The sequence below is a fragment of the Elgaria multicarinata genome, chromosome 11 (assembly GCF_023053635.1).
Source record: "Elgaria multicarinata webbii isolate HBS135686 ecotype San Diego chromosome 11, rElgMul1.1.pri, whole genome shotgun sequence".
NCBI classification, from domain to species: Eukaryota; Metazoa; Chordata; class Lepidosauria; order Squamata; family Anguidae; genus Elgaria; species Elgaria multicarinata.
The window spans coordinates 2325569-2345542 of record NC_086181.1 but is presented as its reverse complement, the minus strand read 5'-3'; the positions used below and the strand labels follow the sequence as shown (position 1 = coordinate 2345542).

At 45.5% G+C, this 19974-nt stretch overlaps 1 protein-coding gene across 1 annotated transcript; it reads left to right on the top strand.

The window, feature by feature from the left end:
- Window positions 1-16638: 16638 nt before the first annotated feature.
- On the top strand, window positions 16639-18797 carry CDK5R1 (cyclin dependent kinase 5 regulatory subunit 1). The gene is made up of 2 exons (XM_063137546.1): window positions 16639-16739; window positions 17594-18797. Exon 2 carries the CDS (start codon window positions 17722-17724, stop codon window positions 18640-18642), a length of 921 nt encoding a protein of 306 aa, XP_062993616.1. The 5' UTR covers window positions 16639-16739; window positions 17594-17721; the 3' UTR covers window positions 18643-18797.
- Window positions 18798-19974: the final 1177 nt, after the last annotated feature.

The window sequence follows — 19974 nt, the reverse complement described above, 5'->3', positions numbered from 1 at the left end:
GATTTCCTTGAAGCTTCTCTTGTTCCCCTTTCCTTGGTCTCCTCTTTCCCTACACTCCCCCTGTCAAACTCCTGTTTGCTCTTCCTGTTAGCTCGCTCTCTGGGAACTGGCTTACTTTTGTAGCTTCTACTTGAGCTGGGCCAGCTGCTCTCCCCTGCTTCTGCTCAGCTCCCAGTCAGGAAACAGACTGAGGTCACTGGGAGGCCAACAACAATCAACAGCAATCAGGCTACTGATTGCTGAGTACAAAGTGCAATCAGCAATCAGGCCACACCCCTTTCAGGCCCTGCAGCAACTCTCCACACCGACCCTGTTCACTCAGCACTCAGGAGCACATGGCAAGCACACGGCCTCTTTGAATTGGCAGCCTCCTGGATTTCCTTGAAGCTTCTCTTGTTCCCCTTTCCTTGGTCTCCTCTTCCCCTACACTCCCCCTCTTCCTGTTAGCTCGCTCTCTGTTAGCTCGCTCTCTGGGAACTGGCTTACTTTTGTAGCTTCTATTTGAGCTGGGCCAGCTGCTCTTCCCTGCTTCTGCTCAGCTCCAAGTCAGAAAACAGACTTGGAGTCCAACCCCCTGCTCAATGCAGGAATCCACCCTAAAGCATCCCTGACAGATGCTTGTCCAGCTGCCTCGTGTGTGTGTGTGTGTGTGTGTGTGTAAAACCTGCAAGGAAAGCCTTTTTTCCCTGTGGAAGAGCCAAAAGTGTCTGAAGGGATTTGTAAAGGAAGGGAGAGAGAAGGGTAAGTGATGAAGTGAAGAGAAGGAGGGCAAAGGAGACAGCAATGCCCCCCTGGTGCAGCTCACAAACCTGAGGCAGCAACTCTACTGGCAGCCAGTGAGCAACTAATTGCTTTTCATTTGTATCCCAATCAACGACACCTCTGAGAAACTCCAAGGGCCTCATTGTCAGCCTGAGATTGATGATGATTGATATCAGAAATCTGTATAATAAGTAAAGAAATATTAAAACTGCAAGAAGAGGTCTCAATGATAAGAGAACAGGGGCGGAAGGAATTGATTCTGCATGCAGAAGAACATGATAGCGACATATTTGCAGCTGCTGGCTCAGAAGCAGTGATAAGCAATGCAGGGCATTGCTCATCAAAACAGAAGTTTCTGTTTAAGTCAGAGGTCAATCAGATTGTGGTTTTTTTGCTACTCATGTTGATTTATCATCAAAGCACAAGCAAAAAGCAGAACATGTAAAAGTAGGGACAAGTCAGTTTGTTGAAAGGATTAAAACTATCTGTAAAAGACAGTGTAATAAATGGACATTTGTAGTAAGAGGAGGAATAGAGTATTACTTGTATAATTTTCATGCTGTGAAGATTAAAGCTGTAGCACAAATTTCCACAATGGTAGAAACATCCCACAACAGTATGCAGATAATGAATATCTGACCAAAAAAGAAAAAAATGTGGGACACACATGAAATGAACAGCAACATGAAGCATTTCTGAGGATATGTAGTTACTTAGAAGTAAACAATGCACAATTGTTTGCATTGTAAACAATGCACAGTGTTGGAGAACTGCAATTGCTGATGAGATCATTCCATGAAGGTGGTGATGCATATACATATAATAGAAGACAAAAGCTGACATATCTAGTGAAAATAGACACTGAAAGAAACGTATGATCATATCCAATGAGAGAGCCAAAAAGTGTGATACAGCCTGTGAAAGAAAGTCCAACCTATAGAAGAAACATATAATGGAAACTGCAACAAAACTTTTGTAAACCGCCCAGATAGCTTTGGCTATTGAGCTGTATAAAAAATGCAATAAACAAATAAATAAATTAAAATTTATTGCAAGTGATATCACGCCTCAGCCAAGTTTTAAAGATGTTCACCACATTTATCTTGGTGAGGAACAAGCATTGAAGTATCTGAAGCATTGATGTGTATGCCTTTATGTAGGGAAATGTTTCAAACAAGGTTGGTTCAGTTGAACAAACCATCGTGCAATCTATGAGGCTGAAAACTATAATAGTTCCTATACAGCTCAGTCTAGCAATACAACTACATATAACTTCAGATAAAGATAACTGATGGATGCTCTCTATTCATTTTTGCTCATTGTAGAAGGGATTTTTTTTAACACAGTGCTGCTGCTGTTAATAGATACTAATTTTATTGATACATCTGAGAGTATGTCTGCTCTTCTAGCTGCAGACAAGGAGCTCCATCACACCCGTGATTTAGTGCACTCTCGCCATGCCTAGTGTACAGATTTGCAGCACGGTACTCACATGACATTGTGCCTGTCCTGCTGACACCCCGCCTCTTTTCTGTCTTTTCCTAGAAAGCCTAAAATCTGGATTTTAATGCACCTTAATGCACACTTAAATACGCTGTACTCTCATGGTTTCCTTTGTTGGGGGCGGGTGCTGTGATGGGAGTCTTACTCTTGACATGAATGGATTGCATCAGGTCCTGGCAGGGAAAAGCGATCTCTCCCAGCAGCTGGCTCCAAGCCTCAATATAAAACCCAAACCTTGCATCCCAGGCTTGAAAGCGTTTTTTTAAAATCCTACAATGCAGAAATCTCTGCAGGGACAGGATTGTACTCCCTCAATACCCCCAAAGAGCCAGACTAAAGCATTGTTCCATTTTTACTGGGCAGAAGGGCGGTCTAATTGAAGTATTCATCTTACAGGATCTACTTGTATATGTCTTGTTAAAGAGGGGGAAGGAGCAACCAGAGAAGGGGCAGAGTGGAGTGGAAGAGCAAACAAGCGAGAGAGCAGCGTATGGAGGTGGAAGGGACCATAAGCTTGACATGCTTAGGCTTGGAGGTAAAAATAGGCAGATGCAAAGCAGGGTGGGTGGGTGGAATTACGTGTGATGGCATTCAATGTATGTATGTATTTTATTTTATTACATTTTTATACTACCCAATAGCTAAAGCCCTGCGGTTGGTTCACAACAATTAAAATCGTAAAATACAAGACAACAAAATACAGATGAGAAAATATAACATAAACGTTTAAAACCACGATATAAAAATAAAAATAACCAAACAGAAGCTAGCAAAAATGTAAAATATAAGACATGAAAAAACTAATTGCAAAACTAAAATGCCTGGGAGAATAAAAGGGTCTTAACTTGCCACCAAAACAAGCACAATGTAGGAATCAGGCAAACTTCTCTGGGGAGCTCATTCCACAGCCGGGGTGCCACAGCAGAGAAGGCCCTCTTCTTAGTCGCCTCCTACCTCACTTACTTTGGCAGAAGCTCCTGGAGAAGGAGTACAGAAGCTGATTTTAGGGTCCAGGCAGGTGTATATGGGAGGAGGCGATACTTCAGGTAGCCTGGCCTTAAACCTTTTAGGGCTTTGAATTGAGCCCAGAAAATGACTGGTATCCAGTGTTGATAAAAGATACTGAGCAGTCCCTGTTAATAGTCTCACTGCCCTATTTTGGACCAGCTGAAGTTTCTGGACCATTTTCAAAGGCAACCCCACATATAAAGCATTGCAGTGATCCAAACGAGAGCATGGATAACTGACCATGTTGGACCAAGGTCTAATCCACAGCAGCTGTTTATTCCAGAATGGTACTGAGGTCATCCTTACCGCATCACATGACGCACAGGTGATCCCGCTGTGATCTAGGGACGACCCCTCAGTTTTCCTGGGATATCGATGACAGCTTTTGTCCTGTTTCCCCTCCCCCCTCCCCCCTCCCCCTCTACTCTCACAAAAATCCTGAGATGTACGGCTGTTGTGCCCTCCCCTCGCAAAGCTGTTGCTGTTCCATGTGAGTATTTAGGCTCAGCAAACAGACCACCAGCTGTGCAGAGCAAGCCCATGGGTATCGGGGGTGAGGGGGAGAGCATTTCTGACATGTTCTGAATGGGTCTCGGGGTCTTTCAGTGCTGAGAGTGTGTGTGGTTTTGTTTGTTTTTAAATCTCAAATTTGCGCAGGATTGCAACTCTGCTCTTGTGTAAGAGTCAGGAGTCGTAAAAAAAAAATAGCCCTGGAACAGCTCTCATTAAATTGCGGGCAAACTCACTGCCCTGTGCCCTGTGAGGGATGATCGCTGAAGCAGAAACCTTCACAATCATCCCTCCCCGCTCTCGAGAGGGCTGTAGGTGTAGATGAGCCTATGAAGCTCTAGAAAGGAAGACCTTTCATAGAATCATAGAATAGCAGAGTTGGAAGGGGCCTACAAGGCCATTGAGTCCAACCCCCTGCTCTTTGCAGGAATCCACCCTAAAGCATCCCTGACAGATGGTTGTCCAGCTGCCTCTTGAAGGCCATTAGTGTGGGAGAGCCCACAACCTCCCTAGGTAACTGATTCCATTGTCGCACTGCTCTAACAGTCAGGAAGTTTTTCCTGATGTTCAGCCGGAATCTGGCTTCCTTTAACTTGAGCCCGTTATTCCGTGTCCTGTACTCTGGGAGGATCAAGAAGAGATCCTGGCCCTCCTCTGTGTGACAACCATTTAAGTATTTGAAGAGTGCTATCATGTCTTCCCCTCAATCTTCTCTTCTCCAGGCTAAACATGCCCAGTTCTTTCAGCTTTTGGGTCTCAAGTGTACATTGATGGTGCTATATAAATAAATAAATAAATAAATAAATAAAAATAATAATAAGTGGTGTTCACATCCATCATTCCAGGCCATGGAAGAAGGATAACAAAGGGAATCTCCCAGAGGGAGAGGCGGGTAACAAATAAATATATTATTATAAAATATATTATTAAAGAAGAATTCTTCAGGTGAACAACTGTCTATGAGGAAGATTTGATTTCTGGGTCCATGGTTTACACCTTTTAGATGAAGGCCTGCTGGCGGGAGATGGACTGCACCTCACGAAGACTGGGGACAATGTGTTTGCCTGAAGAATGGTGAGTTTGATCAGGAGGTCTTTAAATTGAATCCTGTGGGGCTGAAGATAAAAGCCCAGAGGTAAGGATTGCAGCTCATGCACTGGGAAAGCAGCTGTAGTGGGCCCTGTTAACCCTCTTAATAAAAAGGCAGAGAGTTCATTGGAGCATTAAGTTCATGGCTTTCAATGTCTTTATACTCATGATTTATTTATTTATTTATTATTACATTTATATCACACCTTTTTTCTCTAAGGAACCAAAGGCAGCTTATATAATCCTCATCCTCCCCCGCCCCCATATTATCCTCACAACAAGCCTGTGAGGTAGGTTGGGCTGAGATTCCGAGACCGGCCCAAAGTCACCCAGTGAGCTTCATGGTCAACTGGGAACTAGAACCTGGATCACCCTAATCCCAGTTCAACACTCTAACCACTACACCAGACTGGCTCTCATTACACTAATGCTCAGAGTATGAGAAATAAACAGGGTGAGCTAGAACTCTTGATTCAGGATGGTAAATATGACTTGATAGGTATAACTGAAACTTGGTGGGATGACTCCCATGACTGGAATATAGCAATTGAAGGATATAATATGTTCAAAAAGAACAGAAGACATAGAAATAGAGGAGGAGTTGCACTACATGCTAGAGAAGCACACACTCTGCAGAATCAAGATGGTGGCCTCATCATATTTCCTCACAGCAGGAAAACCGAACCAGAAAAGGAGCAAGATGAATGGGATTTCCTGAAAGATACTAAAAGTGCAATCAGAAACAATCCCAGGGAGGGAAAAATATGTAAGACAACAGAGAAGCCAATGTGGTTGCACACAAAAATTAACAATGATCCAAAAATTTGAAAAGGACCCGTACAGGAGGTGGATAGAGGGACAGGTCACTATGGAAGTATAAAGGCATATAGCCTGGAATTGCAGTTATGATGCCAGGAATGGAAAAGAAGTATCTCAAGATGCTGAAACAGAAACATCATCATCGCCACCTATTACATTTATATATGTCCTCTGAGTGCTTTACAAAGATTTTATTAAAAAGCGCAACGTGTTTCAGCCTGAGAGTTCTAGGAAAGCTAAAGTTCAGAATGAGCTGAAGTTGGCTAAGGATGCTATGAATAACAAAAAGGGCTTCTTCAGAGATGCTCAAAGTAAAAGCAGGACAAGAGTAAAAGTAGACCTGCTACTCAGCAAAGATGGCAAAATGCTGACAGGTGACAAAGAAAAGGTGGAACTTCTCAACGCCTATTTAGGCTCAATCTTCTTCCATGATGATCTGGGTTCCATCAGGCATATGTGACAAACAGGCTGAAGGGATACAAGTGCAATTTCAGATTGACATTTTTTAAATGGACCAATGTCAGTACAGCTCTTCCGCCATCTCACACCACTTCAGGGCCAATCCGGTGCGGTCCCTGGTGGAAGGTGAGCGGTGATTGGTCACCCTCCACCAGGAAGAGGGCGGGGAGCAGCTCTAGTACCCAGATAGCCACAGGAAACCCCACTCCCTCCTCAGCATCGGGATTACCCGATGCCACCCTGGGCGAGGGAAACTGTGAGGTTTCAGAGTGAGACAGCTCCCAGCCTGGTGCCATGAAGACAGCCCCATGGTCAGGGAACATCTAAACAAGTTAAGGTTGCAATATGCATGTTTAAACAGAAAGAAGTCCTACAACTCCCAGCATTCCCCAGTGAGTCATGCTGGTTGGGGAATGCTGGAAGTTGTAAGATGTTTCCCCCTGCCCCATCTAAACATGCATAGGATTGCACCCTAAATGAGTTTAAGTCCCCATGTCCATAGGAATGTCATCTTAGGGTGTTGAAGGAACTAGTGGATTGTGACAAATATTTGCCTTAGAAGCGTCTTCATTTTGCAAGGCTCCTGCACCAACCTGCATAATAGGATAAAAAATAGAATTATTGGTCTTCCACATCTTTGTCTCCCGTATATTTGCTCATTGATCATGGCTGTTCATGGTGGGGGCCCACGAAAAGCACAGGCCAGAGTTCTTATGATCAATCAGGCCCCAGCTTAAGTGGGATGCTCTGTATGGGGCATGCTGGGATTTCATTCAAGTGAAAATGCTCAGTGGCACATTGAAATGTCTCCCAGAATCATAGAATAATAGAGTTGGAAGGAGACTTATAAGGCCATCGAGTCCAACCCCCTGCTCAACGCAGGAATCCACCTTAAAGCATCCCAGACAGATGGCTGTCCAGCTGCCTCTTGAAGGCCTCTAGTGTGGGAGAGAATGGTAAGGACTACACCTTAAGGGCTCCAGGGATCCAGTGACCACTATGGGATAAGGGATTGCAGCTGATTCAACACCCACCCCCAATCCAGTGTGGTATACTGGTTAGAATGAGGTATGGGATATAGTCCCCACTTGGCCAAATCTCAATGGGCAACTTCAGGCCAGTTGTTGACTCTTAGCCTAACCTGCCTCACAGGGTGGTTGTGAGAATAAAAGGGAGAGGAGGAACAACATGTAAGCCACCTTGGTCTCCTAGCAAGAAGGAAAAGGCGGGATATTGAATAAATAAATAAATAAATAAATAAATAAATAAATAAATGTAATAATAATGAAGAACGACCATTGTATGCAAAGGTATTGGTGTTGGCTCACACACCAGCAGAAGCCCTCTCTCACTTCAAGGAGAGTTGTTGGCCAGCACAGGATTTCCAGCACAACATGTTCCAGGTGTAAATAATAATATAGCAGGTGCCTTCTCTCACCTCTAGGAGGAGAGATTTCTAGTTTGGGACACTAGAAGTGGGAACTAGCCTAGACCCCTTCCCCAGATGATCTGCAGGCACTTCCAAAATCAACACTGCAACCAAGCATCTGGGCCACACTTGAGGTGATGGTCTGTTAATATCCACAACCTGCCAGAACCAGGGGACACTTCAAAACCTTGTACATCCAAGGAGCAACTCATTTTACCCTTCTGTAACCCTCATAGTGGGCTGCAAGGTCAGTAGAAGGCTTGCACTGGAGGTGACCGGCAACACCCAATGGGGGCGGGGGGCTATAATACTTACTCAGCTGGCTTAGTGGGACTAGATCACTGCTAAGTTAGGTTGGTCACAGTTCAAGGTGACATGATGCAGGGTGGCCTTCTCTCTGGCGATTTTGGAGGTCTTAAGTAGGGCGGTGCATCGCCTCGGTTCCGAGTCCCAAATCCGAGGTGAGTTGGGGGAGACTCAGAAACAAATCCGAGTCGAGTCGGGGGAGGTCCGAATCAATCTGAATTGGGTCTCTCCGAAATGACTCGGACTGATTCGGAGATTCAGATCTGTTTTTAAGAGCAGACAGCTTTTCCGTGCTTGTAATATCTGTTTCTTTAAATTAGGGAGGGGGGAGGAGTTTGCAGGGGGGAATTGGCTGTTAATTGACAACTTCATCCCCCAATCCTCCTGAAGGCTCCCAATTGTCTCCAGCAGCCTCCAATCGCAATGGTGGAGGAGGGCTTAAGGAGAATCAGGAGATCAAGCTTCTTCCATTCTTGCTCTTTGTGGGTTAGACTTGGTAGGAGTAGGATCCTTGATTTGGACTGGACAGCTAGTTAGTTAGGCTTGTGGTTGGAGTCTTGGAGTGTGTATTTGGGTCGTGGGACAATAAGAGAGATGAGCTTTCCCTCATCTCTCTTATTGTTATCTGTTGCCTCTATTTATTTCTGCTTCTATTTAAAAACAAAAAATATATATTAAAAAAATTGATTGTAGGCTCTATAAGGGTGTGTAGTTTGTCCTTCCCCTCTTCCCCCAGTCATAATACTTGTTGTTTCCTTCTGTACAGAAGGAAAAACCATTTTTCTCTCTTCATTCATCTCTCCTGCTTACTTTGTCTGTCTTTGGGAATTGGTATTATTTTTATTCTTTCTGCTTCTCTTTTTTTAAAAAATCAATACTGTCCTTTAACCATGTGTTTGTTTGTCTGCTCTGCAGATTTGCAGATGCCCTGTGCCAATTTAGAGTGAGAAAGGACAGGAAATTGCTAATTTATAGGACTTTAAATTTGATGAGTGCTGTTTTAATTATATCATTCTGTGTAGATGGTATTAGTTTCCAGCAGGGTACTTGTAATAATGGCAGGGTAGCTTTAGTTGCATGATAGTATCAGCTGCATCGATTCCATGTGTCTATTGATGAACAGACAAATCTGGGACTCTGCTATTTAGCTCCAAAGTATTGGTGAATCTGGAAGTAACCACAGCATAGGATAGGAAATTTAATATTTTTATCCTTAGAATTTACCCACATTATAAATTGTTGTAAATCCTCCCCATTTCCCCGCCAAATGGTATTAGTTGCCATCAGGGTACTTGTAATGTGGCAGAGTAGCTCAGCCATACCGGAAGATTTTTTTTACATATTGGCCCTCTGATGGAAAAAGTTCCCTTTCATTTTCTGCCATGTACAAATTGGCCACCTCTGGGGCCATGAAAACAACATTTGCCAGAAAGCCTTGCATGCTTGAAACTAGATTGCCTGTTTTTGTCACAAATCCTTCTTTAGGCAGAATTCGATGACCAGATCTTCAGGGGTGCAGAGGGGGCCTTGAGAAGATGTCTCTGTAAAGGATGGCAAACTAAACAGATATAGGCACAACTGGGGGAAAACTAATCATTGAAGACTCTGAGCAGATGGATATGCACAATATCAAAAATTTAAAAGGAGGGGAAACAATTAAAAAGTTAGGAAAGGTGTGACAGTGATCCAACCTGTAGCAGACCATCATATGCTCACAGAGCAAATAACAGGTGACTCACATTAAGTTGTTTTCACTGGCTGAACCAACTTAATGTGACTAGGTCCCATCATTTAAAACTGACCCTGCCCTGATTTGCAAAAAAACAAAATCAGTGGGGGGAGTGGTTTGTTGACTGTTCCTGCCACTAGACGGCAGCAGAGACTAAGACCTGTACCAGAAGCACAGGGTGCAGGATTCTGGTGTAGGATTTAAGATGTGCAGGATTCTTCCTCAGACTACATACTTATCTCCATGGGCCAAATGACATTAGGGTCTTTGGTCCCTGGCCAAGGGTGATTCATCCACCTGATGCTTCAGCTAGGGACCAGTGTCATCTGCCCAGGCTTTGGCTGCTCCCAATTGGGGAGGGTTAGGTGAAGCTGTATGATCAAAAACAAAGATGGCAAGGACCTAACAGAAACAGAAAAGATCAAGAAAAGGTGGCAAGAATATACGGAAGATCTGTATAGGAAGGATAATAATATCAGGGATAGCTCAGACGGTGTGGTCAGTGAGTTAGAGCCAGACATCCTGAAGAGTGAGGTTGAATGGGCCTTAAGAAGCATTGCTAACAACAAGGCAGCAGGAGACGATGGTATCCCAGCTGAACTGTTTAAAATATTGCAAGATGATGCTGTCAAGGTGATGCATGCCATATGCCAGCAAATTTGGAAAACACAAGAATGGCCATCAGACTGGAAAAAAACAACTTATATCCCCATACCAAAAAAGGGAAACACTAAAAATGTTCAAACTATCGGACAGTGGCACTTATTTCACATGCCAGCAAGGTAATGCTCAAGATCCTGCAAGGTAGACTCCAGCAATTCATGGAGCGAGAATTGCCAGATGTACAAGCTGGGTTTAGAAAAGGCAGAGGAACTAGAGACCAAATTGCCAATATCCGCTGGATAATGGAGAAAGCCAGGGAGTTCCAGAAAAACATCTATTTCTGTTTTATTGACTATTCTAAAGCCTTTAACTGTGTGGATCATAACAAACTGTGGCAAATTCTTGGTGGTATGGGGATACCAAGTCATCTTGTCTGCCTCCTGAGGAATCTGTACAATGAACAAGTAGCAACGGTAAGAACAGACCACGGAACAACGGACTGGTTTAAGATTGGGAAAGGAGTACGGCAGGGTTGTATACTCTCACCTTACCTATTCAACTTGTATGCAGAACACATCATGTGACGTGCTGGGCTTGACGAATCCAAGGCTGGAGTTAAAATCGCAGGAAGAAACATTAACAATCTCAGAAATGTAGATGACACCACTTTGATGGCTGAAAGCAAGGAGGAGCTGAGGAGCCTTATGACAAAGGTGAAAGAAGAAAGTGCAAAAGCTGGGTTGCAGTTAAAACCTCAAAAAAACCAAGATTATGGCAACTAGCTTGATTGATAACTGGCAAATAGAGGGAGAAAACGTGGAGGCAGTGACAGACTTTGTATTTCTGGGCGCAAAGATTACTGCAGACGCTGACTGCAGCCAGGAAATCAGAAGACGTTTACTTCTTGGGAGGAGAGCAATGACAAATCTTGATCAAATAGTTAAGAGCAGAGACACCACACTGACAACAAAGGTCCGCATAGTTTATTTATTTATTTATTTATTTATTTATCATACTTATACCCCGCTCTTCAGCCAAAAAAGGCTCTCGGAGCGGCTTACACTTAGCAAAAAAGACAGTCCCTGCCCTCAGGCTTACAATCTAATAAAGACATGGCACAAAAGGAAAAGGAGTCAAGGAGGGAGGGAGGGAGGAGAGAGAAAGAGAGAGAGAGAGAGAGAGAGAGAGAGAGAGAGAGAGAGAGAGAGAGAGAGAGTCCAGCAGGAGCAGGCCCCGATGTTACTTCTGCCTGCTCCTGTTCCCTCGGTCCTTCTTCTTCCCCACAGGGCCAAGATGGCAGTTTGCCCTGTGGGGGGGGGGGGGAAGAGTCCAGCAGGAGCAGGCCCCGATGTTACTTCTGCCTCCTCCTGTCCCCTCGGTCCTTCTTCTTCCCCACAGGGCCAAGATGGCAGTTTGCCCTGTGGGGGGGGGGAAGAGTCCAGCAGGAGCAGGCCCCGATGTTACTTCTGCCTGCTCTGTCCCCTCGGTCCTTCTTCTTCCCCACAGGGCCAAGATGGCAGTTTGCCCTGTGGGGGGGGGGGGAAGAGTCCAGCAGGAGCAGGCCCCGATGTTACTTCTGCCTGCTCCTGTCCCCTCGCTCTTTCTTCTTCCCCACAGGGCCAAGATGACAGTTTGCCCTGGGGGGGGGGGAAGAGTCCAGCAGGAGCAGGCCCCGATGTTACTTCTGCCTGCTCCTGTCCCCTCGCTCTTTCTTCTTCCCCACAGGGCCAAGATGGCAGTTTGCCCTGTGGGGGGGGGGAAGAGTCCAGCAGGAGCAGGCCCCGATGTTACTTCTGCCTGCTCCTGTCCCCTCGGTCCTTCTTCTTCCCCACAGGGCCAAGATGGCAGTTTGCCCTGTGGGGGGGGGGGGGAAGAGTCCAGCAGGAGCAGGCCTCGATGTTACTTCTGCCTGCTCCTGTCCCCTCGGTCCTTCTTCTTCCCCACAGGGCCAAGATGGCAGTTTGCCCTGTGGGGGGGGGGAAGAGTCCAGCAGGAGCAGGCCCCGATGTTACTTCTGCCTGCTCTGTCCCCTCGGTCCTTCTTCTTCCCCACAGGGCCAAGATGGCAGTTTGCCCTGTGGGGGGGGGAAGAGTCCAGCAGGAGCAGGCCCCGATGTTACTTCTGCCTGCTCCTGTCCCCTCGCTCTTTCTTCTTCCCCACAGGGCCAAGATGACAGTTTGCCCTGTGTGTGTGTGTGTGGGAAGAGTCCAAGCATAGTTAAAGCAATGGTATTCCCCGTAGTAACCTATGGCTGCGAGAGCTGGACCATAAGGAAAGCTGAGCGAAGGAAGATAGATGCTTTTGAACTGTGGTGTTGGAGGAAAATTCTGAGAGTGCCGTGGACTGCAAGAAGATCAAACCAGTCCATACTCCAGGAAATAAAGCCAGACTGCTCACTTGAGGGAATGGTATTAAAGGCAAAACTGAAGTACTTTGGCCACATAAATAAATAATAAATAAATAAATAATAATAATAAATAATAATAAATAAATAAATAAATAAATAAATAATAATAATAATAACTTGATGTTGTGCAGACTTCTACTGTTACTTTCTACTGTTAGTTTTTCCCTACCCTGTGCCTGCTTACCCTACCCTGTACCTGTTTGCATTCTCTTCCCCTCCTTATTGTTTTACTATGATTTTATTAGATTGTAAGCCTATGCGGCAGGGTCTTGCTATTTACTGTTTTACTCTGTACAGCACCATGTACATTGATGGTGCTATATAAATAAATAATAATAATAATAATAATAACATAACGAGAAGACAGGATACCCTGGAGAAGAGGCTGATGCTAGAGAAAGTGGAAGGCAAAAGGAAGAGGGGCCGACCAAGGGCAAGATGGATGGATGATATTCTGGAGGTGACAGACTTGACCTTGGGGAAGCTGGGGGTGGCGACAGCCGACAGAAAGCTCTGGCGTGGGCTGGTCCATGAAGTCACGAAGAGTCAGAAGCGACTGAACGAATAAACAACAACAGGTAAAGCTGAGCTGGCCAAGGTGCCAGCTGCAGAAGGATCATAGAATCATATCATAGAATCATAGAATAGCAGAATTGGAAGGGGCCTACAAGGCCATCGAGTCCAACCCCCTGCTCAATGCAGGAATCCACCCTAAAGCATCCCTGACAGATGGTTGTCCAGCTGCCTCTTGAAGGCCTCTAGTGTGGGGGAGCCCACAACCTCTCTAGGTAACTGATTCCATTGTCGTACTGCTCTAACAGTCAGGGAGTTTTTCCTGATGTCCAGCTGGAATCTGGCTTCCTTTAACTTGAGCCCGTTATCACACGCAGTGAAGCTGCCCTGGCCAAAGTGATGGGTGGATGATCCACCTGCTGTGTCGGCCAGGATGGCCTTCTCCGATAGGTGAAGCCAAGGAAAAAGTCCAAGTTGAGTAAAGCAGTCGTCTTTCCATCCAGCTTCATTGTACTGGGTGGAGGCTCACTTTTGCACCCGGTGCCTTCAATCAGGGAAGGGACTTAGTACACCACTTGCCCTTCCAATGGGACATTAAATAGGGGGGAGCAAGTAATTTGGAATCTCCAATATTATCTCCGATCTCCAATCAGAGATGAAGAGTGGCTCCCCCTTCATGTGGCTCGCCCTCCAATGGATGGAGCTTAAGCTTTTGTGAGCTGGATAGTGAACCTCCATGGCTCAGATTAGGTTAGATAGATAGATAGATAGATAGATAGATAGATAGACAAAAAGTTGGCATTATGGTAGAGCTGGCATGGTAAGCCTTGGTAGAGCTGGCAACACATACACAAAGAGAGAGTATTTAGCAACTGAATTATTAGTATAATACTTTTACATAAAAATGCACTTCCAGTTTTATGTTATTACATTGTGGGTCCCAATACAAAAAAGAAAAAGAAATAAAGGAGACCGTTTTCCAGATAGCTCCACTGAAAAACCTAAACCATACCTTTAACACACTCGGTTTTCCCAAAAGAAAAGTAGTAAAGTGCTTTTGTCTATCCAATGCCACCCAGGTCTCATAGAGTCCTTGGAAGCAGGGGGAGAGATGGGGGAGGGAAGCAACATTCAGTAAACATGAATACTTTAATAACAAGTAAACATAATACTTGAATAATTTTGACATCACTGCTAAGAATCCAATAATGGGAAAGTATGTGTCTGTTGAATTTCTGCAGCTGTTAGAGGTGTGTGTGTGTGTGTGTGTGTTTTAAGATCCACACAAGTTAATTGCCCCCCTATCTGTGTCTTTGATCATTATGTCAAATTTTGTATGAATGAAAATGACTCTTAGTGTTTGAACATTCACTCCTTCCTGCATGTTCTACTACCAACCTAGTAGAATTTCTTCATTTTAGCCTGCTGTCAGAAGAATGTCAAACTATAAAAAGCCTGTGTATTCAGTGTTTTTATTTCTGTACTTTCTAGAGGATAGTTTTTAAAAAAGGAAAAGGAAATAGAGAAGACTACTCTCTACATGCTCAAAGCCAGTATGTTTAGATTGACCTTTAAAATATTGTTTTCTGTCAGACGGGCACTTCGCATGTCTTTGTTTTGCAGGTCCTTAGAATAAATCTGCTCTTAAAAGAAATGCCAGAGGATTTTTTAAAATAAAAGTTGGCAGTCTTGTGTTTGCTATATAATGGGAGAATTTGTCTTGTTTTTCCATCCAAAAAGATTTGAGCAACTCTTTTTGCTAGCTGGCTACTTTACCCTTAGGAGGCGTAATGCGGTCTGTTGTCACTAGGTGCCAATATTTATAGCACAGACAAAAAAAGAGCTTTGTGGCACTTTTAAAAGTTGAACAGATTTATTTTGCCATAAACCAGCATTCCTCAACCCAGCACCTTCCACAGATGTTATTTATTTATTGCATTTTTATACCATCCAATAGCTAAAGTGCTCCAGATATGTTGGATTCCCACCATTCCCAGCCATCATATTGGCTGGGGAGCAATGTGCATTTTACCCATAAAGGTTAATAGCGTGATCTACAAAACAAATAAGCAACAAATGCACAGCTGCCCTTTTGTTCCTAACGAAAGCGAGCGAGAGAGGAAGCACCGCTCAAAAAAGAACCTGGCTGCAACGCTGCCCAACTCAGGTTTAATTGGTATGCAGAAAACACAGTGGGTGGGATCCAGATTTACACTGAATCAACTGCACTGCTGGAAGTGGAATTCCCTGCCCCTGTTTCCCCACGGCAGCCCCTCCAGCACCATGAAAACACTAAAGAGAGTCAGGAGATCTTGTTAAATGGGGTGAGCTGTGGTGGGTGTGGAGGGGGATGCCCAAAAATTGGGCAGAGGAACCTTCTGCAAGAGCAGCTCTTCCTTTCATGGAAAGCATACCCTGGATCCAACCTACACCCATGAAAACTGAACGTAGTGCTTCTGGTTGGGTGGGAGTGGGATTGTTGACAGCTTTCCTGTTGGCTACCAAAATGTGTGAAACAACACATAAGTGATTGGATGGTGAAAGAAGCACACACATCACATTTCAATCACTCAGATTTTTGTATGACATAGGAAATTGCCTTGTTATTTGTCTGCCTAGCTCAATATTATCTGCACCTCGTGGCAGTGGTTCTCCAGGGTTTCAGACGTTTCCAGATAGGGTCTTTCCGAGCCTCTCCTATCTGAAGATTCCAGCAACTTAACCCGGGACCTTTTGCACGCAAAACATGTGCTCTGCACTGCAGCCCTTAAGGTTTTGACACAAAGGGCTCCACTTATACCAATTTATCCACAAAAGACTTTGTTTTGTTTTGTTTTGGTAAAGATTTCTAATATTCTACAAACATCTTAATTTAAATGTGTAACCTTACCAAACTTCGTTGCTCTCAGTTCTGCTGATCTTTTAGGTAGAGAAGCAGAGCCTTTTTCGGTGGCAAGGAAAGGAGAGCTTCCGGCGGCCAGTGGCGCTTGTACTCTTCTACAGGTTGCCAACGCGGCTGGACCCAGCGCGAAGTCAGGCTCTTCTCTCTGCACATGTTCAGATACATTCCTAGGCCGTGTTCACGTTGCAGAGAAGAACACGCTTTCGCGCCGTTTTGCTGTGCCGCTGGTGGCCGCCAGGGGGCGCGCTGCTTGGCACCATGGGTCGCCGCTGCGGCGAGAAGAAGAGAGGCGCGGGCAGGGCGGAGGCGGAGCCAGCCGGGCGCAGCGAGCGCCGTCTTGGCCCGAGGCGAGGCGAGGCGAGGCGAGGCGAGCGCGACGTGGGGCCAGCTGGGCGCAACGACGGAGCCGGTGCTGGGGAAGGCGGATCGGCGGCCGGTTCGGACGCCCCGCGCCTTTCTCGAGCGGGAGGGGGGCTGGGGGGCAAGCTCCGTCGCTGCACCGCGGGCCAGGCGCTCGGAGCGCTCCGTGTTCCTTGAAGCCCGCTCCAGCGCAGATCAGAGCCGGGGTGGGGGGTGGGGAGAGATTGGACGGCCCCTAGCCCGCCCCTCTGCCGCCTCCCCGCAGCCGGCGCGGAGCTGTTTCTGCAGGACCCTGGACAGAAGCCACGCCGCTCAGCCGGCCCGAGGAGCGCACGCTGCGGTGAGTACCGCGAGAGGAGGGGTGGGATGGGATGGAGAAGAGCAGGCGCCATCGCATCCTTTCCTCTCGTCCTTCCTTTTGCTGCCCGGGGGGGTGGGGGTGGGGGGGAGAGTGCAGCAAAATTCTGTGGCGGGAGTGGGAGGGAATATAGAGGGGGTTTTTGTATGCACACGTATGCAAAGATTGGTCATAGGGAAATGGTGGCAGAGCGAAAGGTGGCTTTGGAGGTATATACACATCATCATTGACATCTGTTTGGTGGCCAGACCCCAGAAGGTGCAAAAATTAAAATGTGCAAGCTGCGTGTCTGTAATTATATAAAATGCGTGACTGATGTCTTTGGATGTGCACACACACCTGATATGTATGGATAGATATATTATTTAAAGATATATATGCATATCTGACATCATTCATCTGACTCAATGGGCTTTAGCCCATGAAAGCTGCTGCTACAATTAAACTGCTTTTTTAAAAAAAGGGGCTATAAGGCTTTGTTTTTGCTGCAGCAAACTAATATGGCCACCTCTCTGAACTACATACCCAAAACAGAGATGCATACAAACATGGACGTGTGTGTGTGTGTGTGTGTGTGTGTGTGTATCTATCTTATCCTGCTTCTACAGTAGGTCAGGATGTAGGCCATTAAATAAAAAGGGGGGCCCCATGGCATCTGAGTGAGCAGGAAGATTTTGGCAGGTAGTGGTATTGGAGAGAAATAGTGGCTAAAAGCAGAGAGAGAGAGAGAGGAGTGGGGGGAGAGAAAGAGGTCTTGGTGCACCATCAGAGAAAAAAACCCGGGTTGCACAGCTGAAAGAAAATGGACCTTATCTGAACCATTTTGCCTTTGGCAGGTCTGAACCCGAGCTGTAAAGGCAGTGGCAGAGGGGACGGGGTATTTGAAGCAGAGTCACCCCTCTGACAGCACACTGACAGCTCCCAGCTCTGTTCAACTCACTGTCCTCCTTCCTGTACTTGCACCATGGGCACTGTATTGTCTCTTTCACCCAGTTACCGGAAGGCAACCCTCTTTGAGGATGGTTCAACAACGGTGGGGCATTACACAGCTGTCCAGAACAGCAAGAATGCCAAGGAGAAAAACCTCAAGCGCCACTCCATCATCTCAGTGCTGCCCTGGAAACGCATTGTGGCAGTGTCAGCCAAAAAGAAGAACTCCAAGAAGGTGCAGCCCAACAGCAGTTACCAGAACAATGTCATACACCTCAACAATGAGAACCTAAAGAAGTCCCTCTCCTGTGCCAACCTCTCCACCTTCGCTCAGAACCAGTGTGCCCAGCCTTCAGCCACCAACAACCAGATTTCCAGCTCCAAGAGCACACTTTCCTCCTCCATAAAGAACACCCCCCACCCCAACTCCAACTTATCTGGTACCCCCAAGAGAGTTATTGTCCAAGCTTCGACTAGCGAACTGCTCCGATGTCTGGGCGAGTTCCTCTGCCGACGGTGCTACCGGCTGAAGCATCTCTCCCCCACAGATCCCGTCCTCTGGCTCAGGAGTGTTGACCGGTCCCTCCTTCTGCAAGGCTGGCAAGACCAAGGCTTCATCACCCCAGCCAATGTAGTCTTTCTGTACATGCTTTGCCGGGACGTCATCTCTTCTGAAGTAGCCACAGATCATGAACTTCAAGCTGTCTTACTTACCTGCCTCTATCTCTCCTATTCCTACATGGGCAATGAGATCTCCTACCCTCTGAAGCCCTTCTTGGTGGAGAGCTGTAAAGAGGCCTTTTGGGATCGCTGCCTATCAATCATTAACCTCATGAGTCCCAAAATGTTGCAGATCAATGCTGACCCACACTATTTCACTCAGGTCTTTGCTGACCTGAAGAATGAGAGCAGCCAGGAAGAGAAGAACAGGCTGCTCATTGGCCTGGATCGGTGAACATGGCTTACTGCTGTTTGGATGAAGGGGAATACAATACATTTTCCTTCTTTTATATGGTTTTTGTTTTCAAAACAAATCAGGACACAAAGTTGAGTTTGGACAGGGCCAAGGAAAGACAACAAGCCACTATTTTCCACCACAATTTTATTGGCTTGGCTTCTTGGAAGCAAAACTAACAAAGGGTGAATATGGTAGATATGGCTTCCTCCCCACTTGTTGTAAACAGTGGAAGGGTGAGCAAGAGTAGAGAACCAAGCCTGCAATCCAAGACCACAGCATCCATTCACCCACTGCTTTTGCCTAAAATATCGGTGAACTGGATACAATCACCTTGCACTTCTTAATTCATCACAGTGGATTGTGGAGGAGGATAACAGCATGTATAGCAGCATAAGAAGAACTAGGGACCAAATCCAGTGGATTTTCCAGCACTTGGTATTCCAGAAAAGAGATCAATGAGTGGGATTTACTTTTTCTTTTAAATGTAATTCCTTTGCACATCAGTTTGGGGAAAATGACGTCAGCTCAGTATTGTTCTCCAAAATTGACTCTTTATTGCATGAAAACAAGAGCACCAGAAGTGGGCAAGGAAAAAGCAAGCATCTACAAGACCTACCCATGCCCTTCTGTGTGTTATGACCTCTACAGTTCTCTTCACTGAGGGGCAGCATCTTGGACTCCATGGGGCTCTCTCTAAACATCATTGCCAAAGAGCAAAGGTGAGATTTGGGAAGAAAAAAGTAGCCAATTCAAGGTGGCCCCAGGGCAAGGATGGTATTAACTTTGCTGGCAAGTTGTTTGGGCATGTGCTTGATAGGTTTGAGCTGTTTTTGCATACAATAACTTGGCTGTTTCAGAATACAGTGACCATGAGTCTGTTGAGGCTTTCTGAACAGCTGGAATAATAGCCTCTTGTCAGGTTTATTTTACTGGAAAATGCAAAGATCATGTCAATTACATTCTCACCAATTGTACCTAGATTTTGGGTTTGATACTGAATCCCATACTCTTTATTATGGATTCCTCCTGCCCCATCTAGGAATGGATAATTCCTGGACATTTAGTCAGCCACCTACTTAATGAAAACCAGACCAATAATAAAAAGAACAGATAATTCACTACAATTCTGAGACCATGACTGAAGAAAAGTTGCAATATAGAACTGTAGCATATACAAAACGTACATATATTTTGCATATTCTATAGATTTATATTAAAATATTTCTCTATAGTCACAAATCTATTCTCAAAATCATAGTCCCCCCTTTAGATCCTGCAAATTATATGCCAGCATGTAAGAATTTCAATATTTTCCCCACCCTTGGTACG

Excerpts from the sequence above, each read along its gene's own strand:
- CDK5R1 (XM_063137546.1), top strand. The coding sequence starts at position 17,722 with ATGGGCACTGTATTGTCTCTTTCACCCAGTTACCGGAAGGCAACCCTC.